At 43.0% G+C, this 27,737-nt stretch overlaps 2 protein-coding genes across 2 annotated transcripts; both read right to left on the reverse strand.

Moving 5' to 3' along the window:
- Positions 1 to 290: 290 nt before the first annotated feature.
- On the reverse strand, positions 291 to 11,209 carry snrnp70 (small nuclear ribonucleoprotein 70 (U1)). Its single transcript, XM_054607579.1, has 10 exons — positions 11,022 to 11,209; positions 10,498 to 10,651; positions 10,332 to 10,394; positions 7,570 to 7,624; positions 7,410 to 7,474; positions 7,239 to 7,301; positions 6,511 to 6,592; positions 2,882 to 2,983; positions 1,693 to 1,795; positions 291 to 1,599 (listed from the first exon to the last, which is right to left on the reverse strand). The coding sequence occupies exons 2-10, from the start codon at positions 10,642 to 10,644 to the stop codon at positions 828 to 830; spliced, it is 1,452 nt and encodes a 483-aa protein (XP_054463554.1). The 5' UTR covers positions 10,645 to 10,651; positions 11,022 to 11,209; the 3' UTR covers positions 291 to 827.
- Positions 11,210 to 13,382: 2,173 nt separating this feature from the next.
- scaf1 (SR-related CTD-associated factor 1) lies at positions 13,383 to 25,790 on the reverse strand. The gene is made up of 6 exons (XM_054607570.1): positions 25,586 to 25,790; positions 20,946 to 24,498; positions 18,867 to 18,949; positions 17,580 to 17,882; positions 14,471 to 14,599; positions 13,383 to 14,199 (listed from the first exon to the last, which is right to left on the reverse strand). Exons 2-6 carry the CDS (start codon positions 24,409 to 24,411, stop codon positions 14,050 to 14,052), a joined length of 4,131 nt encoding a protein of 1,376 aa, XP_054463545.1. The 5' UTR covers positions 24,412 to 24,498; positions 25,586 to 25,790; the 3' UTR covers positions 13,383 to 14,049.
- Positions 25,791 to 27,737: the final 1,947 nt, after the last annotated feature.

The raw sequence follows: 27,737 nt of genomic DNA on the forward strand, positions 1-27,737 counted from the left end.
CACCAATACTGGGTAAAATCAATATCTAATAACATAATTATCATTCAACAACATAAGTGTAAAAAAATAAACAATAATAATACATGTAAACCTATCAACTCACTGATAGTTGTCCAGCTGTCTTTTTATACAGCAATGCGAGTAATGGAATAGTTTCCTTTCCAAGGTTAGAAAAATCAATCAGAAGTTAGTCACATGACCTGTTATAAAAGGCATACTGATATGATGACCTCTGGACTTAGGCCACATCTTTATTAAAATGCCCTTGTAAATCTTACAAACAGAAGACATAATTAAAAAAAACTTTATTCCAGAATGAATAAACAGAACAACCCTCAATTGTCACACAATACTACATATCCATCAATTTCACATACATTGAGGGACATTTTTGTCACTTGGTTCCAAATGAGCATACAATCCAACTGTTTTATGAATCTGGAAATAAAAGACAACACAACCTACCCTTCTAAAAACGAATAGAGCTTGTGTTTTTACAGTTCATCCCAAGCCAAATGGAAAAAGAAAAAAGCATGTCTAGATTGAATCAAGTAAAAAGTGATCTGAAAACATTTAGTGGCACGGATTAGTTGGGCAATGCAGGAAAGCTGCAACTTCAGTGAGACCAAATCAGTTATATGCATCAACTGGCCGTGCAACAGTATTAATAGGAATATTTCAACAGATTGGTGACATATAGGAGGGAAGCTAGATGTCTGGTGCTGAAGAAGCCCTGACATCATTTAGGCTTCCTGTCTTGGGAAAAGTTAAAGAATAGTATGAAACAACTTATTTATGAGGAGTAGTCTGCTGGGAGAGGGACCGTCTCAGTACTCGTCTCCCGGTGCCTCCATCTTGTATCCATTTTCACTGGAGCCATAGCCGTCAGCCGATGGCACTGACTGCTGGTCAATCATCCCATCCTGACTGTACTCCTCCATGTGTGGCGGCGCTCCTCCCTCATCCTCATTGCCCATGTCATCTTGGGGGCCCATGTCATCTCGTAGGGAACCGTGACGCTCCTCTCTGCGATCCCCCCTGTCCCTCTCCCCCCGCTCCCTCTTGTGCTCCCTGTCTCTGTCCCTGTCTCCCCTGCGCCTCTCTCTGTCCCTGTGGCTGCGCCTCCGGTCCCTGTCTCTGTCCCTGTCCTTCCGCTCCTCCACGCCCTCAACCACTTCTCCTTCGTTTTCCTCCAGCATCCGCTCACCAGGTTCTGGGGCACCGTCTCCCTGGCCGACCTCCTCCCCATCCAGCCCCTTGCCCCTCTCCCTGTCTCTCTTGCGATCCCTGCTCCTGCTCCTTCTCTTACGCTCTCGACTCCTCTCCCTACTCCTGCTGTCTCCTCCTCCTCCTCCTGCTGCTGCTGCTGCTGCTGCTGCTCCCCCACGGTCCTTTTCCCGCTCTCGACGCCGGCTACCACTACCACTACCGCTACCGCTGACCTCCTCTCCTCCTCCAATCGGTCTTTCTCTCTCCCTCTCTCGCTCCCGGGAGCGAGTGCGCCGACGCCGCTCACGGGATCGGGACCTTCGGCGCTCTCTGTCCTTGTCCCGGTCGCGCTCCCGGCTGCGCTCCCTCCGCTCTCGGGGTTCCCGCTCACTATGAACAGTCAGGGCAACGTTTAGTCCGTTATACACATAACTACTCAATTTATTTTATACCAAACCCAATATCTTCCCCGAAAGTACTCACCCCCCCCCTATGGGGCGCTCATCATAACGTGATGCATCATCTCGGCCGGAGTGCTTAATGTTGACATCAGCTCCACCTCTTCTAGTGCCACCCAATCCACCACCTAGTTAAGAAAAACAAGCAAAACATAAGCTGAAGACAAGTATGTCTATTATATGGACCCTCAGACTTAAGTCAACACTGGTTACTGAAATGACACCTTTGACCTGTCACCAGGCTGTGTTGAGAACGACAACAGCACTGTGCCAAAAAGAACACATGGCTTCTTTAGAGTGGATGTGTTCCTACACCTAAAAAAACACTAACTAACGACATGTAGTGTAAAAGCACTTTGAGTGGTCGAGACTCGAAAAGAGATGTACAAGTCCAGTCCATCTTTCTGGCATGCATGCTTCAATATATATTTAAAATGTCAACTTTAAATCTGACGCAATGTGAACAAAGACCAGAGAGCCAATCGCACTTGTAAAAATGCCAAGGGGATGAAAGCACAGAGTAGTTTATTGCTGTGCTCGTCTAGTGGAGTGGGAATCGCCTCCAGTGCAGAAACAGGACGGCAATGTTGTATTAAACCGTTTCAACTGGGTACCATGTTTAAAATAAGAAAGCTATCATTGACTCAGTAAACAAACTGTGCAGCATACAACCAACTTCCAAATGTGTAGTACGGTGGCTCCACCAACAAACAATTCACCAACAGAGTGACAGATTTCTGACACATTGCCTACCACTTTATATCTGTATGTGTGAACATAGCATTAAGCCCCATTGCATGCTTCCTTATTGGCTCTGCACACTAAGAAAAACCTTTGCAATTACATAACCAGTTTGTGAATAAATATAGTTATTTTTTTTCTGTTCATTCAGCTAAGGTGCTATGAAAAAACCCACTTACAATGGTAAGGAAATCCTGATTTTCCTAAATGAATTGTGCATTATACAGCCGATTCCATTTTTATCATCAAATTCCACCCATGTTTTCTGCATTGCGTAAATCAAAGGGCCATAGAGAAGGAGTGCAACTTGACATGAAACACTTGCAGATTAGATGGTCATGTTGGGCGGCTGCTCTGCAGGTGTGCTGTAACTGAACCACTTGTGAATAATATTCTTACGTGAGGTGTTTTGAACAACAACAAAAAAGAAACATGAAATCAAATCTTTGAAAATAAAAAAAGGGGCAGCTGACCCAGCCTGCGAGGATGCCATCCTTTAACAGTGCGTCCGCGTTCCACGTCAACCAGCACCCTTCTACCGTCAATCTTCTTTCCATCTGCATGCTTGTAGGCGGCTGGAGAAGAGGAATGTGGAAAGGGAAGACAGAGGTGAGATAGGAATATGACTGCATCAATGTGGCCAAGGAAACAGTGCATTATTATACTGACCAGGAGCAGGCGAGGCCGAGATGGCTGCTCTCTGGGCAAAAGCCGAAGGATAATGGGAGCAGACTTCCTTCCGCCCGATGAGTGAATCATGTTACACTTTTTACTGCATCATTTAAATATGCAGCTTTCAGTTTTGTCTACATTGAATAACAGTATATTGTAGCCATCTTAAGTCGTCCAAGTTCTCTTAAGGAAAATTATACGGCTTTCAATAATAATTACCACTGAAGAAGGTTTCTCTGCATGTTTTGATAAATGCTTGATCTCTCACACGGGTTTGACTGTGACAAGCAAGAACACTCAAACCACAGACCTCTTAAAAATCATCTCCTTATTGTACATTTTTATACTTAACCCAACCTGCTGGGACAACCGACATTGTAGTTATCTAGAATTAAAATCCCAGCTATTATCATAACTGTATGTTATGTATTCACCTGTGACAAATATCTGATTTTATATAAAGGTGAAATGGCAGTAAAGCACACTTTTGACATTAAACATTTTACAAATGTTTGCGAACAAATTGTGCGCACACACAAAAGTAGTTCACTGGTCAGGGAAATAAAGTTTACCTTGCACTATTAACAGTCCAGTATTCATAAGCAAATATAATGGTATGGCAGTCGAAAGTAGCAGCTTTAATCTGGTGAAACTTTTTACAAGCTTCATGAGAATCAACATGAGCTTGCATCAGCGAGACGTCGCCAGCATTTAGCCTATTTCTAACCTTGTGTACATTCAGACTTTGTCCCACATCTCATCCCATTATACCACACAACAGTCTTTTGATCCAGCTTGCATAATGGAAGAGGACTTGGCGAGATGCAGGTGGCTCATCCTGGCTGCTACACTGGTCTGATGTAGTGATGATCGCTGAGGGCAAAACTTGCGTCCAAGAAGAGGGCCTTACCAAAACCCATCAGTGATAGCATACAGTCTGAGGGCCTTACCAAATCCTCACATATACATTCTGAGGGCCTTACCAATCTCCCTCACTCATACTATACAGTCTTACCACAGTCCCTCACACTTGGGCCCTATGAAAGTCTCTGCCCCAACCTGAGAGCCTTACCAAAATCCACCAGCACCAGTACACGTGCCATCGCAACACCTCTTATCAGGGGCTATCAGGGGCCTTACCAGAACCCCTCCATATCCTGTGTTCACTTAGGATGACAAAATCCCATCCAATGTAAGGGCCTTACCATACCCCCACCAGTCCTACTAAAACTGACCAACTGAAAAAAAAGAAAAAGCAAAGAACAACCAAAAACGGGGCTACCTTCCTTACAGGAGTTGCCTTATTACAACCCCAACCAGAAGCTTTTTTTTTTTTTTTTTTTTTTTTTTTTTTAAACCAAGAATTCAATGAAGTCATGTTCACCGACACACTGGCATGTCTTGGATCAGTGTTTAAACTTATTTACTGACATGTCATACACTGAAACTTTCTTTTAAAAAAACTTTACCTTACTATTGTTATGAATTAATATGCAGGGCTACATTCAACTTGTTTCTACCTTAAGTTATGTGGTGAATAAATAATGTATGAATAGCCCATTTAACAGAATTACCAAGAAAGTTCCCCTCATCTGCCATTTTTATTAAAGCCAGCTCAGACCTATTTGATTGGACACTATTATGCACATCTTGTCTGTAAGCTTTGAGAGTTCAAACTTAAATGGGGTTGTGAAATTTATTTTAAAAAAAAAAATGACGATATCTTTGACCGAATACCTCGATATTGCGACCATATATACAAGTTTGGAGAAAAAAAAATGTTAAATGGCATCAGCAGTTGAAAAGCCCAGCTACCACTATTTACATCTTGTAGTGCCTTTTTTAAATCTGCACTGAAGTTTAGCAGAACACTTGTTCTTAACTGACACAATAAGGTGACATCACTTTCCAACAATACCAGTTGAGAGACCATGCTGCATACAGTTACAAAATACTGATGAACTGTACAGAAAAATGAGTGAGAATCATCATTTATTTTTTTCCCTAGTACCTTCCCTTCCCATGTTTACACGTTACTGAAATTAACTGCTACGCAACAAAAAAGACGGAAAACTGCATCACTATGATTCTGAAAAGCTGCTGCATATTCAGCCAATGTGTACAGCGTTAATCACAATGAACTCAACACTGACTGACAGCTGCTTAACACATTGGGATTTCTCTTTTTGTTTACCCCCCCCCCCTGCAGCAAAGTTAATGCTAGTGCGTAGCATGAGCCCTAAGTAACCTGAGATGGCTTTGACAAAGGGCAGAATCATTGGACAACATTTAATACACTATTGGTCAGGGGTGCGTTCAATGGTCAAAGCCTAAAATCCAAGTAGTAGTAATTGCACTGAAAGCTCTTTAAGGCTTGCAAAAAAAGACGCTTTACCCATTGAACGTAGCTCCTCTTCCCTATGTAGGAGATGGAGGGTGGAAAGAAATCTTACCCATCATACAAACCCATTATACCAACCATATACTGAGCTGTGGTAGTAGGGTGTAGATGTATCATAACCATCATCATCTGCAAGCCAGCTCTGGCCAATAGCCATCACAGATTGGCGGCTGCAGTGGCAATGAGAACAACACACAGTTAATATACTGTTTAGCCCCCACATCCCCCTCATTTCACCCCCTGCTGTGACTACACTTTTGCTGTGAATCAGCAACTCTGGTCTTGAAGAGCTGATTGCACTAATAAGCCAGAATGGTGTCATTGTGTTAGATGGCACCAATCACTTGTCTAATGAGACAGTACTCCTTTACTCGCTGTGGCGTCCCCATCGGCTTTAAATATTTCACTAGTGTGGTGTATTTAACTAATCTCACCATGACCAGGGTTGAAGACCACCAATAAAAACTTTGACAAACAAGCTCAATGTCTACGATCTACAAAGATGGGTTTCCATAAAATCCCATTCAGTGCTTGGCGACTAGTGTGACCTTGTGCTTACCATCACAGTCCAACCAGGAGGGCTGCTCTTCCACAGAGCTACAATGCCTAACTGTTAAAAGACAATGTGCCCCTTGACAGGCAAAGATGTTCAGGTTCACAGATGAAAGACAGTTCTACCTCTTGGTCGTCCCACTTTTCCCAGGATGCCCTAATGAATGAAGTGGTTTCCACTCCTCAACCAGACTATAAGTCAACTGATGACACGCATCAAACACAGACACACACATCACACAACCACCAGACTCTGATTTCAACATGTTTAACATTTAGGCGTACTGCAATATCTTTAAATCCACAAACATCTATTTTGTCATTAGGTAGTAGTCCCCTTCCTAAAGTGTTAGAGAATGTTGGAACCCCAGTATCATTACCAGAATACCCATATAGAATTAAAGGACGGGGGGTTCAACTGAAGAGTCACCCTGCATGTCTTCATGAACATCTGGCCATATATACATTGATACTCACAGTGCATGTCTCGTTCATGCTCGTATTCGATGAAGGCATAGCCCCGTGGCTTCCCCGTCCTCTTGTTGTAGACTATGTAGATCTGTAACAAACAGCATGGAGAATTTAGTCAGCCGTGGAGTCATCATTAAACAAACAGACCTGCAAATCCACAACCAAATACATGACAGGCCACATCAAGTGCGTGTGTGTGGCCTGTCATGTATTTCAACTTCTAGTTGAATCATCTCGTCTTACCACGTTCAACAAAAATAAAATATATGCTTCCTAAAATCGGTCACTAATTGCTGGCCAGTGGTGCTACACTGTACAAGCAGATCCATTTTCTCATTACCATGTACATATACGACATTTTTGTGAAATGACCATTTGAACCGGTTCTTTGCACACAATTTCGTTAACAATTTAGAAATTCCATTACACTGACATAGCACAATAACAATATGGTAAATTGATATAAATTAAAACTACAATTTACAAAAGTTTGTGTGTCACTGACAAATCTATTGTTTCGGGTATCCTTGAGGTATCAGACCAAGTTTTCGCATGACATTGGCACAAATTGGTGAACCTTAGCCTTTTTTGCTACCAAACCATCTAACAAATTTAGATGAATGGATTTCCTTGCGTTAGGCTTGCAGGAATACATATGTAAGATGACATTTAAATGTAGTTTGCACACTTACTGTAAACAGGTTAGACAAGGGAGAAACAGTAGCTGAACGTACCCGTTTGATGGGGCCATAGACCTCAAACTCACGGCGAAGCTTGGACTCTGTTGTATCATAGTTCTACAGCAAAAAGAGTACCATTAGACAACAAAACATTATTTGCTTTACCTAGAGACAGGTGTTCAAGAACGCCTAAAATCACAGACTCATTTGTTTCAACATACTCACCACTCGTGCAACAAACAATGTCTTGAACGCATCCCCTTGTGCATTGGGGTCATTATGGGGGTCCCCTGAAATAAATGCAAATAGGAAAGCAGGTACGTTTGAGCCAAGAAACCAAACACAGTGAAAAGAGCTTGTAATGTATGTCACTGTGAAAACTTACAAAGCTTGAGTTCTGTCTCCACCACTGTTTGTCTCCTCTCAATCTTCTCTCGCCTCTGCAAAAGCCAGCAATCAACAGGATATGGTTAATTCTCAATCACTAAATCAATCTTCGATCACTCAGTGAGGGCTCTTTGTTAATGCAAAATTGGATCACTCTACCAGTCTATGTGCAGCCCCATGAATTGCCGGAGAACTGCAGCCCCTTGCATAATGGAGGGTATGCAGGAAAGTCTTAATTCACACTTTTGGCTACTTTATTAATGTGACCGTGGCACGAGAGGTTAAATGCTCTCCTATAACCAGATATATTCAATGCTTGTGCACTAGCAAAACAGGCAGCTGAATTTACGATCTTAACAAAGTGTAAGAAAAAAATATATTGTTGCAAGGGATGAGAGCGCCTTCATATTCTGGCCCTTTCCTGCAGCTTCATGTCTTTGTTTTTACTTTAATTGCATTTCGTCTTATCCTGCCTTTTTCCCCAGACTGTCTTGGGCAAAAGCCTGGAGTTCACTGAGCTCAACAACCTTAGATTATGCAGTTGTGTCTGGTGAGCATTGCCTGGCTAGCCAAAGAACATCAAGGGGACCTCGGAGAGGTCTAGCTAGATTCAGCTCTGCCAGGGCGACTGTCAACTGGACGGCTGAGTTGGGAGCGGAATAAAACTGTGCTATTGATTTTAATTGATCAGAGTGGTTTGTTGATGGGTGTTACAGGTTTCCTTAAAAAAAAAAGAAAAAAAAAAAAAAAAAGAAGGAGGGTCAGAGAGGTTGAGGACCCCACCATTGAGTGAGGATTTCCTTGGTGAGGAAATGTGACATGGTTGGGGCAGTGAATTTTAATAGTAGGAAAATAGTTCCACCCACCTAGAAAAGAATGACTTTGCATCTTCTTCCGCCCGCGAAAGGGCAAAGTGAATAACAAAATAGATTGAAACCTGTTTACGCAAAGTATTTGCGCCCCTACTCAAGTCATTGAGAACCAGAGCTTTTGCACTACGTAGCACACTTTGGAACCAAGATACAACCTTCATCTCAACGTTTTTACAGACACACCAATACTAATACAATACTAATACAAAGCCAAGTAATGGAATCACTGAAGAAAGCGGGTACGATGGTAGTAACACGCTATGCGTGACATCTGTTGCCACAGAATCTTGTGTGATCATAACTGCTCACTTTATCACTGTATGTTTAGTTTTACCACATGTTCCAGAAAGTGTTATTTTTGTACGAGAGCTGAATGCTAATTGCCTTTAACAAGGAGATTTGTTAGTTAAGTCAAGACAGGAACTGTGTTGTACTTCCCCACCCTGCATTCAACATTGAAAGTTAACTCCTGCAGCCAAAGCGCCCTTCAGTTGAGGTGTGTGCTTGGCACCCAGAGTTTTGAAGACCCCAAACCAAAGAATAATCATCTGTCACCGCTGTGAGGACCTCCCTCCAGGTAGTATCTCCACTACTCCAGTGCCCAGGCCACAGCCTAGCATTCTTTTACAGTGGAGGCATAATTCCGCTCAGCTGTGTTTAGGCTTTTGCTGGCGCTAGCTAGGATTTTTTCTTTTCAGAGCGAGGTCTGTTTGACCACCACTGGCCCCAAGCCTGGCGTCACTGGCAGCCGTACACAATACAAAGGGTAGATCACAATTCAGATGCCCCAAAGTGACTTTAACACTTGCCGGGGGCAAGTAGCGTGCCTAATGTAGTTTTCCAATCAGGCAAGTGAAGAATAAATGTTATTCAATAATCAGCAGAAATATGCGAGCTCTGCATTAACGCTTTCTGATTACCGATCTATGTTAATGATACATTTGTTAATGGTTTTTGTCCCAATTGTCCAAATATCTGTTGATTTTATTTACTTAAAAATAGGCAAACATCTTCAACTTCAGACATGGTAGTTTGGCCATGAGGAAAGAAAAACATCTCAGCTAGCCGAAAGCTTAATGTCAAGAAAAGAGACAGGATTGTTTCACTTCGAATATTAAACGATTTTTGCTTTACATGAGTGATTAGGCTTGAGGAAACACCATATCATGTTGGTATTCAAGCAATTTTCAAGAACTACATTATATTTCTTAAACCTCCTCTCTGTCTTTGCACAAGGGGCGGAGTTATGCTTTACTCTTGACATTGTACAGCTTGATACACACATCATCGCAGAGAGAACAAAAAGATCAGAAGTATGGTTACATTTCACGCAAGCAGATGCTAAGAACTCATCACAAATGCAATAAAACTCTCACAAGTAAGGGAGGTAATAAGCCATTTGTCTAACCATTTGGAGAACAAGCAGAAGACAAATCTGCAGAAATGCAGTTTTCTACTGTTTAGCGAACAGCCGTCTATCATCGTCCACTGCTGGTTACTTTAGCGAAGGCCTAGCGGAGTTTGCTAATAAGAATAGGTTAATAAAGAGAGCAAAATACATAGCTAGGCTTTTTTTTAGCTGGAAATGTATTTGAAAGATTTTGGAACTTCATTTATTGCTTCCCAAGAAAGACAATGTGTATACATTCAAGCAATGTTGATTCTTTTCTTAATAAATTATATTATTTCTCAGAATATTATCAAAAAGAACCTTGATAGAGTCTTAATAAGGAACCGAACCGATACACAGAATCAACAAGAGTACCAGTATAGATAAAGTCCTAATGCTTCCTATCCATAGTGCCGAGAGGATCCGAACTGTGAGTGTTTTTAAATCCTGTGTAGCCCTCATTCACTGATAAAAGCAAGGCTAAACTTTATGTCTCACCTTTCTCTCCAGTCGCTCATCACGAGTCTCTGCCCTTGTTGGTGGTGGCGCATCGCGAGGATCCTGATCACAAAAAGAAAGGGGACAAACATGCAAAATATGGGTTTGAGACAGATTATGGGCATTCAAAAAAGCATACAATTATAACAGATAATGAAATATTTACCTCGAAATGCCTGATGAACGGAGCAATGCCACTGTAAGGTTGATTGTGATGTTTCTCATGGGGCAGCTTCTCTAGCTGGGGCAGGAAAGGTATTGGGTCCCGCGGTGCAAATAGGGCCAGCAGATTCGGGGGCAAGAACTGCGTCATCTTTCACCTAAAAGAACAACAACACGTAAAATGAATACCATAACAAACGCAAGTACATGTTGCACAATTCTAACAGTTACGTTAAATGGCAGATGAACAGTTCGCAAGGCAGTAAGCTGTTAGCTTGATGTGCCAATATGCAGACGACTTCCCCAATAGCACGTGTCCAATTTGCACGTTTCGTAACTTGGCCAAACCTCATGCTTTATAAAAACGTCGCATATAGCGATAACAGTGTACATCATCCACGAGGGATATTATAATAGTTTTCGCACTGGCAATCGTCTCAACAGTGTAGCATAGAGACTTCATTGAAGCCCCTTGCGTTAGCTATCAAGCTAACTATGCTAACAAGGAGCCGCGAGTATGGTTCTTACCTTCTGTCCTCCAATGTCTTCACAAAATGTCAGACCATGAACCAGAAGAAGACGCGCGCGACGTATGCAGGTCTCGTTGACCAACTTACTCGATTAAATGTCGACAAACAATAAACTAAAGGCGGTGCTCAGGGTGCCGAGGCCGTATGGCGACAATTACTTGAATGTGTGCGAGCTGACTAGCTGCTTGTGTTTTCTGAAAAATAAAATGGCGGGATGCCGTAAACAGACGTCATTTGACGTAAACTGCACCGGGGGAGCAAATCAATCCACCACAAACCAGCATCAAAATGCTTCAATGTGGACTTGAACCACAATTAAATTGCAGTACGCTTAATGTTAATGTTAATTTTCTGTCTGCCCCATATAGCCTTGGTGCGTACGTGTATGATTGTAATGTAGCATTACATGTTTTGTTCTCAATTAAAAGTGCTATTTATAACGCCAATGCCATTCATCCACGAGATGGCGCAATCGCCCTGCGCAGTTCCATTGCATTTACGTTACAACAAGTGGTTGCCACCTCTGTCAAGGAGATATATATATATATATATTTAATTGAGGGAAATGGCTTTTTAAGTGGAAAAGTGTCTGGGATATGACAGAGTGGCACACAACAGCATAATACTCATAGTAACTAGTAATTGTATAGCACCTGGTAGCCGAGACACATAGTGGTTTCCTGATGTTATTTAATGCATTGAGGTAAAATGGGACAGCCACTGAAAACCCTTTTCCATAATTTTTTTGTGTGAAAATATAATAATTTTAAGTCAAACAGCTTTAGGTGTTCTACCCTTTTTCCTCTAGCTGCAGTACTGATTTTTGGAATCCTCACCCATCCTAGTTATCTCAGACCATCAAAATGTACGTTTTGTGTAAAGGTCATTTACAACAATGCAATGACATGTTTAGTGATTGGCTGCTAATTTTAAAAAGCCCAAGATGTAAAACCCAACCTTATTTCATGTCCCAAATTACCTGACCCCCCAGAGTGAAATGCAAGACCCTCTTGTGCCTTGAGACGCGGGGGAAGCATAGTGTGGGTCATGCTCTCTGACAAAAAGATTCTGGCAATGAACCTGCCCCAACACTGTATCCTGGATCATGGACTAACTGGATGGCCAACCAGGCGGCAACGGATTAGATGGCAGTGTTGGAGTTGTCTGAGAGAAGTAACACCAGCAACTTCAGAAAACCGTACTGCACCTTCACACTTTAATCTCACACTTCTGTTCCTCATGTCACATTTAAAATGCTATGATGACTCTTTCATTGTTGGACACATGCTCAAAGACAACAAGGAGTACAGATGATTGATAGTTACTTGGTGCATCACCTAAAGTTCAATATTTTGGTGGTGGACTAGCAGAGAAACAAGAGGCCACCTATATGGATTGGACACACAACACACACACTCTTTAGGAGAGGGCAGAGCAAATTGTTCTTGCTAAGGAGACTATGTTTGTAACAGGCACCTGAAGTTCTTCCACCATTCTGTAGTAGCAAACACTGTTCAAGCTGTGGTGTGCTGGACTGGTGGCGTCAAAGTTGGCGAGGCTGGTAAGGAAGGTCTGTCTGAACAATCTGGAGGCAGTGGCAGAGAGGATGAAGGTTTTATTTTGGTCACTCCAGTCAGGGGGAACCACAGTTGACCCACTGATCAGGTATGGAAATCTGATTTTATGATCCGCGTATTTGCTGACATAGGTTTTACGCCGGATGCCTTTCATTAAGCAATCATCTCATTCACAGCGCTTGGAAGGGAGTAAATGTTCCGTGTTTAGATATAAACCGGAGAACTAGCGCCAGCATGGGACCTTCTTGCTGTGAGGACAGTGCTAGACCAGAACATACTGGACAGCCCCGTGAACCCTCTTCGACCAGCTGTGGCAGAAGGGCAGCTCATTCAGCAAACAGATCATCCCACCCAGGTGCTAAACAAAGCGCTCATTTGTGCCCAAGGCCACTAGACCGCACACCAGCTGTGGAGACTACAGACTAAGCCAATCATTTTTGACTTGGCCCCCAGCTCAGCCCTGCATCAGTGTAAGCTTTTATTTTCAAATTTTTTATAAACTCACATTTTTTTTAATCATACTTTCTTTTTTATTAATCTGTACTTATTTCTGTATGTGCTGCTGCAAAAACTGAATTTCCCCTCTGTAGATCAATAATCTTCTAGGCTCATCTCATCATAATTAGCCTATATGCAACTGCTACATTACGCTAATTATAAGCAACAAAGGCCAGAGCTTTTCTATACCACTGTTTGTGATTTACCAAGAAGTTGCATCCATGAAGTTCTGGAGAATATGGAATGCAAACACAGACAACAGACTAAATGAATATGGTCATTCTTTTGCGAGCTGGTTTTCAAGCAACATTTATATTTTGTTGGGCAAGTCATTTTATAAAGAGATTTAGCAACTTTATCAACCTCAGTAACACATGCACACAAAACAGACAGCAGAACCAAAGAGCTTCAACAGAGAGGCGCAGAGTATTTGAACCATCATACTGTCTGCAACGACTGAGCGATGGTGATGGAGGAGAAATGTGAACATTTTTTGCTGTATGTATGTGGGTACTACATCTCCTCTGGGCTTGGAGTTTGATACACACCGTGATGGGGTAGACAAAGTAGCATTATTTAGGGAGATAATTCAATGTTATCGAAAAAATACCTCTGCAGTTAGTACCATCCACAGCGAAGCTTCTTATGGATACAGTCAACAAAATCTAAAATGCAGTATTTATTGCAGGGTGGGTGTACTGGTCTATATTAGATCACAGAGCAGTTCATGATAGCATCTACTTCCTTGACATTGTATACATCATACATTTTTGATGGGAGACATATTTACAGTGAGATCATAGAGATAAGGGGAGAGGCTTTCAGAAAGTCGCATTAAAGCGTAGACAAGGTGGGCTATGAAAAAGATTTTAAAAAAAAGATAAAAACAATCAGTGGATTGCCCAGGTCTTGAGCAGAAGGCGGTGGGAGGACATTTTATAAAGTATCCTATCAGGCAGAAGAATGCAGCTCCCTGTCATCCCTCTCTTCCTCATCCATTCTGCGTCCATGTTTCCGGAAGTATTTGTAGCGCTGGACGTACAGCTTCACAAGGTTGCTTACTTTGACCGGGTTGATTTCTCCAGTGCGGCTGTGGCAGATCTGAGACATTGACACAGAGTCATATATTAGCCAGTTTCAATCCAAAAGACAGATATTTTTATATTTTGTTGATGTGGTTTCATTGTAGGAATAGATACTACTGTTGCTTTATCAGCAAGCTTGACTTGTTATTTGTAAGCATTCCCTAAACTCCACGTAGTGGCCTAACCCTACTGTGAACTACAGTAGGTAGGAGGTGCACTGAGGTACACACACTGATTTAACTAGCCCGTGTTTTGCTGTGTCCCGTGATGTGTGTGCTGAGGCTGACCTTATGCACTGCTTTCCTGAGGATGTCTTTGTATTCGTCCTTGTTGATGTCTTTGCGCTGATAGTAAGGTTTGATGGCGAGCTTCACCTCCTCCACTGCCCGCTCCTGGGTGTGCAGCTTCTTCAGGTACTGGGCAATGCAGGTAAGAGAAATGTTAAATGAATGGAATAATAATAGTTAAACCTGTTTTTCTTTGTAGTGCTTTTACAAACAAAAGGTAACCCTCTGAACCGCTGAATTGAAAAGCATGTTTTCTTTACAAAAATCCCCCAAACTACACCGTCAGATTTTCATCTTTACAAAGGCCCATGAACACATCATGTGTGACAAATGCTTTTACTGCAAAAGCAGCCAAAGAGAAACTTCAAATTGTGATATTTTATCAAAAACATTTTATGCCCCGCTCATTTAAATTCTCACCCCAGTTAAACCTTTTGCTTTGACCAGATTCTGTAAAAAACATGAAATTCTGTGCTCCTCTGCCTAACTAGGAAGCCATGATTGAATCGCTTAAGACCGACAGTCATGTGACAAAAACCCTGAGAAACACAGACTGCTGAGCACAGAGAAGAGAGGAGAGGAGAGGACAGGAGAGGCTCTAAGTGGAGGTTATACAAATGTTAACAGTTTGATGTATATAGCACGCAGAGCCTGATTTTTTTTTTCAAAAAATAGGTAACACTTGTTGGTACTTGTTAAAATGTTGGACATATAGATTCCATTTTTTCCAAGTTTTATAAAATAAATTATCCAAGAAATTCAACTTGGGTTTTTGGCATGGTAACTGTGCAATACTGCACAAAATACAATTTGAATTCCCTCTACTTCTAGCCATGTGAGACATTATATCATATTTGGATACTTGTAGCTGAGATTTTACAGTGTACAAAATAAACAATAACTAAATAAATAAAAGAATGATTATGTAGAGGAATATAAAAATATAGAACCCCTTAAAAAATTTAGTTCATCAATCAATACCTATGTTGTTTGAGGTCAGTACTGGTTAGCGTTCAGCACCAGAACCGAGAACATCAGAGCATGAAGAAGCGAGGGTGAATATACAGTGGGTACGGAAAGTATTCAGACCCCTTTAAATTTTTCACTCTTTGTTTCATTGCAGCCATTTGCTAAAATCGAAAAAGTTCATTTTTCTTCGCATTAATGTACACTCAGCAACCCATCTTGACAGAAAAAAACAGAAATGTAGAAATTTTTGCAAATTTATTAAAAAAGAAAAACTGAAATATCACATGGTCATAAGTATTCAGACCCTTTGCTGTGACACTCATATTTAACTCACATGCTGTCCATTTCTTCTGATCCTCCTTGAGATGGTTCTACTCCTTCATTGGAGTCCAGCTGTGTTTAATTAAACTGATTGGACTTGATTAGGAAAGGCACACACCTGTCTATATAAGACCTTACAGCTCACAGTGCATGTCAGAACAAATGAGAATCATGAGGTCGAAGGAACTGCCCAAGGAGCTCAGAGACAGAATTGTGGCAAGGCACAGATCTGGCCAAGGTTACAAAAGAATTTCTGCAGCACTCAAGGTTCCTAAGAGCACAGTGGCCTCCATAATCCTTAAATGGAAGAAGTATGGGATGACCAGAACTCTTCCTAGACCTGGCCGTCCAGCCAAACTGAGCAATCGTGGGAGAAGAGCCTTGGTGAGAGAGGTAAAGAAGAACCCAAAGATCACTGTGGCTGAGCTCCAGAGATGCAGTAGGGAGATGGGAGAAAGTTCCACAAAGTCAACTATCACTGCAGCCCTCCACCAGTCGGGGCTTTATGGCAGAGTGGCCCGACGGAAGCCTCTCCTCAGTGCAAGACATATGAAAGCCCGCATAGAGTTTGCCAAAAAACACATGGAGGACTCCCAAACTATGAGAAATAAGATTCTCTGGTCTGATGAGACCAAGATTGAACTTTTTGGCGTTAATTCTAAGCGGTATGTGTGGAGAAAACCAGGCACTGCTCATCACCTGCCCAATACAATCCCAACAGTGAAACATGGTGGTGGCAGCATCATGCTATGGGAGTGTTTTTCAGCTGCAGGGACAGGACGACTGGTTGCAATTGAAGGAAAGATGAATGCGGCCAAGTACAGAGATATCCTGGAAGAAAACCTCCTCCAGAGTGCTCAGGACCTCAGACTGGGCCGAAGGTTCACCTTCCAACAAGACAATGACCCGAAGCACACAGCTAAAATAACAAAGGAGTGGCTTCGGAACAAGTCTGTGACCATTCTTGACTGGCCCAGCCAGAGCCCTGACCTAAACCCAATTGAGCATCTCTGGAGAGACCTGAAAATGGCTGTCCACCAACGTTCACCATCCAACCTGACAGAACTGGAGAGGATCTGCAAGGAAGAATGGCAGAGGATCCCCAAATCCAGGTGTGAGAAACTTGTTGCATCATTCCCAAGAAGACTCATGGCTGTACTAGCTCAAAAGGGTGCTTCTACTCAATACTGAGCAAAGGGTCTGAATACTTATGACCATGTGATATTTCAGTTTTTCTTTTTTAATAAATTTGCAAAAATTTCTACATTTCTGTTTTTTTCTGTCAAGATGGGTTGCTGAGTGTACATTAATGCGAAAAAAAATGAACTTTTTCGATTTTAGCAAATGGCTGCAATGAAACAAAGGGTGAAAAATTTAAAGGGGTCTGAATACTTTCCGTACCCACTGTATAGTGCAAAGCCTTTTTACTTTACAGTTAGGATGACAGATATAACATTTTGCCTCAAGACTAGGTTTGTAAACTTTGACCAGCTTTGCTGATAACCTGTGTTACTGTTCTGTGCTTTTCATCAAACAGGGTTTTTTTTGTAAGTTTACTTTTACTTGTTATCCATACGCAAAATCAGTTAAATACTTTAATTTACAAATAGTTGCAGTTACAGCTTCTGTATAAAACTGTATGAATATTTTCCATGTTATTCAAGACAGTAACAGGATGAACATTGTAGCCTGAAAAAACTTTGGCTGAGACAGAAATATTGGCCCCTTTGGTAGATGTCAACAAGAAGCAGCCAAAGTGGGATGTTTTACATTAGAGAGAGCACACTGTCCTGATCTGTGCATGAACCTAAAAACTTGCCTTGTCAGGGTCTTTGCTCTCATTGTCCCATCCAGTGTCACCAGCGCTCCCAATAACTCCTGACAGCCCCACGGGCATGATGGAGGGTGGGGTCTGTGCACATCCACCACCTATGGAGGAGTGCAGGAGAGACGGAGGAGTTTTGGTGCAGCCAACCAATGGAAGGGAGCCGTGGAGGATGAACTGGGCTGGGCTCAGACCGGGAGGTGGAGGGAGAGAGGGAGGGGGAGGGATCTGTGAGGAGGAGGCTGAGGAGGGAGGAGCAAGTTGCTGGGACTGGCTCTGATTGGCCTGTGAGAGAATCTGCATGAGAGACATGAGACAAAGTAAAAGGCAGAGTAAGACCAGAATTCACTCCCCATTCATTTCTAAGAAGGAAAGGGTCAAAATGACTCCGTGTGTGAGTCATTTGTGTTTTATTTCTGTCTCTTTTTGTACAGATTTTGTCACCGTGATGGAATCGCAGCCGCGCAAGATGCAGTCAAGAAGGGAGCATTAGGCCCCCGACTTTACGCCCCTGGCCAGATCTGGCATCACGAAACTTTTGAGGTGTGCAGTTGAGATCAAAACAACAGCCGAGATGGCTGTGGTCTGAACAAGGGAGCTGGAAGTACCACCACTTAGGACCCCTGGGCCGATTTGGTGCCGCGGCTGGTGTGATCCCATCGCAAGATAGTCTAGTTTTGTAAATGCACGGCAAAATAATACAAGCAGCAGAGAAGAAGGGATTGTGTTTGGCAGGACAGTAACGTAAGTTAATGATTTTAAAATGTTTGATTACATTTTGTACAACTTATAACCCTACCTATCGCTAGCCTTTTGTTACTTTATATTCCCCCATATAACAAAGAGCCCTACACACACAGCATCCTAAATGCTTCAGTGGTGAAAGCCTTTTTCACAGCTTGATTTAAGTGTTTATGGGCTAAAAGTGAAGTACTCCACATTTCTGACTGTGACTATGCTTGCTGAAACTGTTGATTTATGTTGACATATTCTGATATTTCGAAAAAATAACTTAGCGAGAAAAGTAGCAACTCAACATAACAAGGGGTCTTTCATCAGAATGCGACCCTATTGCATGCACCATTTACACCCTTAGCATGTTAGCACAGCCAGTGTTTCTGAAACTGGCCTTTGCCTTTTTTTCAACAATGTAAAACACAGGACATTGTTTTCTATTGCCTTTCAAGTTCCTCCTAATAATATACATAAATCCTTCTAAAGAGGACTGAGCAGAATGACAGTTTAACCCAGAGAGACAGTCATTCTGTGGCGCTCTCTGACCTGGCTGGTAGCTTGAATGAACTCTTGTGCTTTCGCTCTGCTGGCGATATTGGCCTCCTCCATTTTGAAGAGCAGAGCAGTCACTGAAAGGAAGAATGATGAAGACCATTATTTCTGAAAAAAGGATATGTACATCTTTATGGCTATACATGAATTGATAAACACAACATGAATGAAATGCAACATATAACGTAATAGGTTATCAATCTTTATGAGCCTATCAACACCAAATGGGAAACTTTCTCGGTTTATTTCCACAAGCATTGCATGCGTCGCACTGCAGCAAAGGGAGCTTTCTATGTGCTATCCATACTTTATTCATCCCTCCATCATTGCAATTTTTCCAAAATATTTGTCCATTTTACACAAACAAAAAACTGTATAAAAAAAGGGTAACCTACACAATTGTGAAGTCATCATCATTGTAAAGATAATACTTAATCTATCTAGCAAGCACATGACACTAAGCACAACAGAATTTGACCTTTGACCTCTAACACCGCAATAGGGCGAATTCTGAATGCCTCTGGAAATGCTCTTTGCTTTGAAATGATACATTACATGAATAACAACATTTCTTATCAGAACAAACTTAACTCTGATCCAATGTTTGGAACTTTGGATTGGATTCTCCTATTGGGGCAGCTCTAAATAGCTGAACAGCAGAGGCACGAAATAATACAAACACTTTACTAAGGAATCAATTCACTTCAATTATTTTATATTTTCCCCACTCAAAACATGTTGATTACAAAACTGATGAGGCCCCCATTCAGTAGCTGTGGGTTATAGACCAGGAAATATTTTATTCATAAAAGCTATAAATCGTGCTATTCTTGTACAGTTTGGGGTTCTGACCATTTTCAGAAATGGAGCAATCACAAAAATGTCTCATGGTTGCCATTCAACTTTCTGCCATGACCAAATGATGTATTTTGAACATCAAATATAATAAACACATAAAAGGTAATGTGAACCCCATTTTATTTGGTGGTCAAGCCTTACCATATAATATACCAATATACAACATCATTAACTGTAGTGAATAGTTAATGATGAATTCAGGTACGTTGTAAATAGCAGTATCTGAGGACCTAAGCTTGCTTTCATTAAATAATGATGTGTAACGATTTTCAAGTGTAATCCTTTTGTCATTGACCATAACTATACAGTGACTGTAACGAGAAGAACTACATTTTAAATGACGTGAACGACTTAGGGTCGTTCACGTCATAGCAGGAAGTAAAATGGCCGCCACGAGGCCTTTCTTTGATGGCTCCATTTCTGAAATGGTTCAATGTCTCAACTGTACAAGTATATCAAGTTTCATGCTTTTATGAAAAAGCAATCATTTTCACATTTACAGAGTAGTTTATATTGACAATGTTTAAACCTGGTAGGTATTCATTTCTTTGAAAAGTTTTTTTTTTTTTTTTTTAAAGTGTTATTTCGTGCCTCTGCTGTTCAGCTATTTAGAACTGCCCCAAAAGGAGAATCCAATGCAAAGTTCAAAACATTGGATCAGAGTTAAGTTTGTTCTGATAAGAAATCTTGTTATTCATGTAATGTATCATTTCAAAGCTCTTTTTGTGCTCTTTAAGGTGGATAGGCACACCAGATCAATATGATTTTTATTATAAGAGCATTTCCAGAGGCATTCAGAATTCGCCCTATTGCGGTGTTAGAGGTCAAAGGTCAAATTCTGTTGTGCTTAGTGTCATGTAAATGTGACTGGTAGATGAATCATAGTCTTAGCTTTACAATGATGTATGACTTCATGGTATTCTATGTAGAATTTACCCTCTTTTCAACTGGCCTTATGTGTAAAATGCCCTTGAAATATGGCAAAGTTGTAATTAGGGAGGGATGAAAAAAGCAGCTATAGGGAAAGCTACCTTTGATGTAATGCTGTCATACATTTTCAAACACCAGGGACATAGACCTTTAAAAGACCTTTTCATCCATGGCACGTCCAACTCCCTGGCTTGGGTACTAATAGTGCAGTCCTTTGTGTGCCCCTTCAAGGTGTGAATGTTTCGTAATAACATGGAAGCCTGTACATCTATGGATCGTACTCACGCGCTAGGACTCCTCCAGTTGTGCAGTCCACCCCGGTCTGCAGACTCCAGGGGAGGGCAGGCGCTGCTGGAGGAGGAGGAGGAGGAGGCTTACTAGCAGACGAGGAGGACACAGAGGAGGAGGAGGGGTCGGACAAAGACAGAGGCAGAGAAAGGGAAGTGAAACCACAGCCTGCCGAAGAGGACGAGCATGGAGGTGAGGCCAAGGATTTGGGCGCATCATCTGGAGGAAGGAGCTTGGCAGTTGGTGTAGACAAGGCAACGCTGAGGCCAGCTCCCTGGGGGGTGGACAGGCTGGACGGACTGGATGCCGGGAGCGTGGGGCTGGTCTGGGTTGGACAGTCCTCAGCTGGGAAAGAAGGGTCAGGAGTCTTACAGCTGCTGTCAACGGTCTGGGAGTCTGGCGAAGACTCCCTGGTGTCCCTCAAAGGAGCCATGGAGGGTGGAGGGGTGTGGGGGGGCGAGGAGGAGGGTGGGAGCACACTGGTAGAGGAGGAAGAGGAGGAAGAGGAAGAGGAGGAAGAACAGGGTGCAGGGCCAGCTTGGCTAGTATGCGGACTGACTGACTTGCTTCCATCTCCAATGGCTGACTGAACATCTAAGGAGCCCCCCCAGCCCTCCGACGGGGCTTTTGTTTGGCTGTCGTCTCCAGCCTTCAGCCCTACTGCTCCACCTTTTTCTCTCGTCTTCTTGGCCAGGCGACGGCGCCGCTTGGTTGCCAGAGATGATGAGGGGGAGGAGGCAGAGGAGGAAGTGGATGTGATGGAGCTTGGTTTTGTTTTCTTGGATTTCAGTCCTGCAGGACTGGTTAGGGAGGATGGTGTCGCAGCCAGGCTGCTTCTCTTCCCCATACTGGACAGATCTTTACTGCGGTTGCCCAGGGACAGCGGCTCTGAGCAAGGTTTAAGGAATGGAGACCTGCTCTCATTGTCCCTGCAGAAGACCACTGCAATCGAGCCACCTACCACAGAGCCCCCAGCACCCCCTCCTGTACCCCCTGGCCCTAATAGGTCCATGCCCAGCTTTCCAGAGCCAACTGAAGTCCCTGTGGTGCTGCTCACGCCCTCACGTACCAGCACAGACACTTTTGACTGAAGCTTGCCTTTCCGCTTGCCGCCGCTCTCTTTCTTGGATTTGCCGGAGTGTACTAAATCCTTTCTGCTTCCTTTGTCCCGGTCTTTGTCCTTTCCAATCTTCCTGGCTCGCTTTGCTGAGGGGAGGCCAGGTGAGATGGCGGAAGAGCCTGAGGTGACTGTCAGTGAGGAGAGACATTTGCCTTTGGAGGAAGAGGAGGAGGAGGAGGATTGGTCAATTTTCTTTAATGCGTGAGATTTCTTTTTCGAGGCATGTCTTCCAGTTTTGGGGGTAGTTTTAGTTTTGGGGCTGGGGACTGGTGGTTCAGGAGGCAGGGCAGCTGGGGGGGTATCCTCAAGAGATGGGTAGTCTGAGTCCAAAGCCTCACCATCCAAAGACAAGACGTCAATCTCCAATTTGTCTGAATAGCGGTCTGATTCGTAGCTGTGATACCTTGGTGGTGAGATCGACTGTGATTGGCTGTGACAACTTCCCCGGTCATCCATCTCTCCAGCTGAGTGCCATTTTCTCTTCTTCTTTCTCTTGTGGGGCTTGTCAGAGTCCTGTATGGGCCGACAGGGGGAGGTAGGGGTGAGTCTTGGGGAGCCAGGTACGGTGGTGGTGGTTGTGGTGGTGGTGACTGTGATAGTTCTCTTGATGGCAAATAGGTCAGACCCATTTAGGTCTTGGATAGATGGCGGGACAACAGGACGGCCGTCCCGACGCCGCTCCCTGTCCCGCTGCCTGTCTCTGTCGCCTTCCCTCTTTTCCCTGCTTCTTTTGGACCTTTTTGTAGTGCCCCGCTCTCTGCTGCTCGAATGTTGTCTTCCCTTCCTTTCCCTTTCCTCCTTTCTCGAACTAGAGTCTCGATCTCTTTCATCTCTTCTATGGCTACTTGTCCGACTTTGCTCTCTGTCTCTATCCCTGTCTCTCTCTCTTCCTCTGTCTCTATCCCTATCTTTCTCTCTTTCCTTCTCCTTGTGTCTTTCTTCAGATAGGCTTGAAAAAGGCTGTCTAGTCTGGGCCCCTCTTACTGAAGATTTGGAGGACTTTGAGGCCTCTGGGCTGCTGTGCTGTCTTTTTTTCCTCTTCCGGCTACTACTCCTGCTGCTCCTCCTTCCTTTAACCTCCTTTCCGGTCTTGTGCCCTCGCTCCTTTTCTTTGCTTCTCTCCCGACCTCCCTCTTTGTCCTTCCTATTCCTTTTTTTTCTTTCCTCCTTCTCCCCAGCCTTCCTATCCTTGCTTTTCTGTCGGTCAGAGTCCTTGGAACTCTTGGAGGACTTGCTGCGGGTCTTGCTGCCTTGTTCTATCGGAGGTGTGAGAGGGGAAGAGGGTGTAGAAGCTGGAGGATGGGAGGGAGGCAGAGGCTGAGGAGAGAGGGGAGAGGAAGCAGGAAAGGAGAGATATCTTTCCTTCCGCCTGCTGACCAACTTCCTTCTCAGATCCTCCACTCCTACCACAGGCTCATCCTCAGGCTCCCTGTCCTCCTCCCAGTTGCTCTCTGTGTGCACAGACACAAAGCCATCCCCATCCAGCACCCGGAGGATGCGCTCTGGCTTTGAGCCAAAGAAGGAGACGCTGGGAGAATTCATGGGAAGGATTTCTCCAGCTGGTCTCTTTTTGACTCCATCTCTTTCAGCAGCCCCAACTATCTCCCCTTCCTCTATCTCAGAGTTATCAGAGTCAGAACACTCCCTATGCTCTCCGGCTTTGGCAGAGCTACAGTCCACTCTCCTCCTCAGAGGGCGCTGGGTGGAGAGACAGGGGCTAGGCAGGTCAGTGAATGTGTCAGTGGAATCTGGAGGTTCCTCCTCTTTCGCCTCATCATCTCCTCTCTCAGCATTTATCTTCAACCCCCTCACTTTGCCACTTCCATCATCATCATCATCATCATCATCATCTGATGCTGGGGAACCAGTGGGGTCAAAGGGGTCATATTTCTCCCCTTTCCCTTCCTCCCCCTTCACTCCCTCAGTTGGATGGAAAGGATCATACATCTCCCTTTTCCTGCCGCCTTCTTCTTCTTCTTCTTCTTCTTCTTCTTCTTCTTCACAATCAACACGTGGCTGCACTGAAGTGTGAGGGGAAAGGTCTGAGTAGGAGGTGTTGGGAGTAAGTGTGGCGAGAGACTGCGTTGCTAGAGAGGCAGAAGTGGAGGACACCCTGGCCACCTCTGTCCCCTGGGTCTGACCTTTGACATGGTTGTGAAAAACTGAGGAGTTAGGGCAGACAGAAGAGGATGTAGACAGGGGTGAAGACGGTTCGGATGATGCCGATGACGGAGACAAAGAGGGCGAGCAGGGAGGAGGACTCCTGGCAGTCTCTCTAACTCCACTCGGGGAAGAGGAGGCAGCAGGCCTCCGTTTGAAGCCTGATGCCGGAGTCAAGTCCATGGGCCAGGAAAACTTGGGGAGCAGAGGTCAGACAGTGGGTCCTGGAGGATCGCCGCCACGCTGGAAAAATAGAATCCAGGAATAAACCTAGTAGAAAGGACAGAGCACATGAAATCTTTATCTTACCGAGAAGATCTACTGTAAACGTTGAGGCCACAGAGGCAAAAACAGCCTGTGGTCTTTGTGAACACTTTAAGAGTGTGAGAATGATTTTTGCTGGGATATAGCTGGTTAACTTGGTTCAATTACAATTTATTTGCAGAACTAGAGGAACATATTTGAGATTATCATCCGTCATGTCCTGTCAAAAAGAACACCTAAGTGTCCCAAAAACACAGATAAATCTAAAGAGGTTGAGTCATAGGATTTTTTTATTTACCCAAGACAGAAGTTCCAGTTAGCACTGCTGCATTCTCACCATGCCTCATTGGCTTTGCAGATTCATATAATTTGCTTTTCAAGGTAAAAACGAAAAAAAGTGTGTGAGAGGTAAGATATGGATCACAAGCAGCAGGCCAGCTTCGAATTAGTAGCGGATATCAATGGGCACGAGCAAGGCATGGTTTCTATAACGATCACTTGCTGAGAGTCAGTCCAGTCTGGGCAAGTCCATTAATACAAAACTGCTCTTTAGTTTGTTAACACGTGCACGTTATGCAAGTATATCTCACGTACACGTTACCTTACAGCCTATTTAGTGACTTGTATTTTCTCATGTTAAGCGTGTACAGATCTCATTTACCGCTCACTGACTCAGTGCCTGTCAATGTTGTTACTGTTGTCGATGGAAAAGACAGACGTAACGAAAGGCCTAACGGTTCACATTTTGTTTTCGCGTTAAGAGTTGTTGCTGTAACGTTACCGAATCTCACTAGCCAGCGTTAGCCTAGCTACATGTTAAGGCTCCCCGGTTAACGTAACGTTGCTGGCTGTCAAATTGTAGAGTTACGTCTCCGGAACTAACACTGTAACGTTTCAATACATTAGTAACAAGCCGGTTTGTGTCGATGCTCATAGATACATTTGATGTAGTCACTTAGCGATGTAGCTAGTTAACATGCACCCTCTAAGGATATGTCAGCAGCAGCTTACTATTGAGTGAATGTTAGCTAGCTATCTGAACTGTTCATTTTCGCCCAGAAGCTAACGCTAGCTGAATGCAGTAATGGTTTACCTGTAGTCCCGTAATCTGAAGGGTCCGATCAAAGCCACCGTCTTGCATCAAATTTAATCAACCGTTAAAATACAGCATTAACTGCTTCTTCTTTTTTTTTTTGCCGTTTTAGAAAAGCAACCGTAACCCCATTCGGACAATCGCCGCCATCTTCCTTCTCTCCCCTCACACTGGACGACAAAGAATGATGGGAAACATAGTTCAGTGCGCATCATGCGCGTCATATCGCTGCCCCGTGTCTTCCTTTGATTTAACCGCAAAAATCTGATTTATTTGTCATTTAGATAAAAGAACATTCACCACTCTAACATTAGCAAAAGACATGTGTGTATAAAATATTACAAAAACATGCAATTCAAATGAATAAAAGAAAGCTTTTTTTTTTTTTTTAAGATTTCTTATTTTAAATTAAAATCACTTGGATTAAAATTAAATTACTGAAGCAAAATTATAGAGCTAGTCTGGAATTTTCCAAATGAATATAGCCTTGACTTCACAAAGTTTACTTCGAATTAATTCATATGCATTTAATTAACCAAACTCAAAAGTGAAAATATAAACTCAATTTATTTTAAAAATGATAGAACAATGTTTTTTTAAGGAATTGCAAAGCTTTTTTTGCTTTTCTTTGGTTTCCATATTGTTCCAATTCAAAGTTGGCTCTTTCTAATTTTAAGATGTGTGTTACCTAAAAATGTAATGATTACACAACAAATTTTGCTAAACAAACTAAACAGTTGTATTTAGTTTAGCTAAAGTTATTCAATTCAATTCAATTCAGTTTATTTTGTATAGCCCAGAATCACAAATTACAAATTTGCCTCAGAGGGCTTTACAATCTGTGCACATGTGACATCCTCTGTCCTTCCCTCACATCGGCACAGGAAAAACTCCCCTAAAAAACCCCTTTAACAGGGAGAAAAAAGGAATAAACCTATGGGAGAACGACAGAGGAGGGATCCTTCTCCCAGGATGGACAGAATGCAATAGATGTCATGTGTACAGAATGAACAGCATAACAGAGATACAACACATTCAATGTATATGACATAAATGATTCATATAATAAGACTACTTATAATAACAGCAGCAATTATTACAGTAGAATTATAGTTATGAAAATAGGGATAGTAATGTGATTAATAATAATAATCGAAGTAGCAGTGGGTGTCAGTCGGCTCACAGCAGGAGGCACGACTACGGTCCAGGTACCACAACGATTCATGGAAACCTGCAGAACGAGAAAGCAAAAGGGCTTCAGGGTGGAAGGAAAGCTAAAATGCTTAATGGTACAGGTAATAGTAATAGTAATGTGACTAGTAATAATAATGGTGGTAGCAGTCGGTGTCAGCAGGGCCATAGCAGGATGCACGACCACGGTCCAGGTACAGCCACGATTTATAGAAGCCTGCGAAGCGAGAAAGCACAAAGACTCCAGGGTACAAGCAAGTCAATAAGCGTAATAGTACAGGCAATAATAATAGTAATGTGACTAATAATGATAGTGGTAGTAGTAGTGGGTGTCAGCAGGGCCTCAGTAGGTGGCACGATGACAGTCCAAATATAACCCCGATTCCTGGGAACCTGCGAGGCGAGAAAGCACAAGAACTCCGGGGAAGAAGCAAAATCAGTAATGTGCATAAATAGGGGATGAGAAGAGGAGAGAGGAGCTCAGCGTATCCTAGGTAGTCCCCCGGCTGTCTAGGCATATAGCAGCATATCTAGGGGCTGGACCAAGGCGAACCTGAACCAGCCCTAACTATAAGCGCTATCAAAAAGGAAGGTCTTAAGCCTGCTCTTGAAAGTGGTGAGTGTGTCTGCCCCCGGACTGAAACTGGAACCTGGTTCCACAGAAGAGGAGCCTGATAACTGAAGGCTCTGGCTCCCATCCTACTTTTATATACTCTAGGAACCACAAGTAACCCTGCATTGATTGAGCGCAGCTCTCTAGTTGGGTAATATGGAACTATAAGTTCCTTAAGATAAGACGGTGCCTGGCCAGTTAGAGCTTTGTAGGTAAGTAAAATAATTTTAAATTCTATTCTTGATTTAACAGGGAGCCAGTGCAGAGAAGCTAATACTGGAGTAATATGATCTCTTTTCTTAGTTTTTGTTAGAACACGTGCTGCAGCATTCTGGATCAACTGTAAAG

Source organism: Anoplopoma fimbria, chromosome 11 (genome assembly GCF_027596085.1).
Source record: "Anoplopoma fimbria isolate UVic2021 breed Golden Eagle Sablefish chromosome 11, Afim_UVic_2022, whole genome shotgun sequence".
In the NCBI taxonomy this organism is placed as follows: Eukaryota; Metazoa; Chordata; class Actinopteri; order Perciformes; family Anoplopomatidae; genus Anoplopoma; species Anoplopoma fimbria.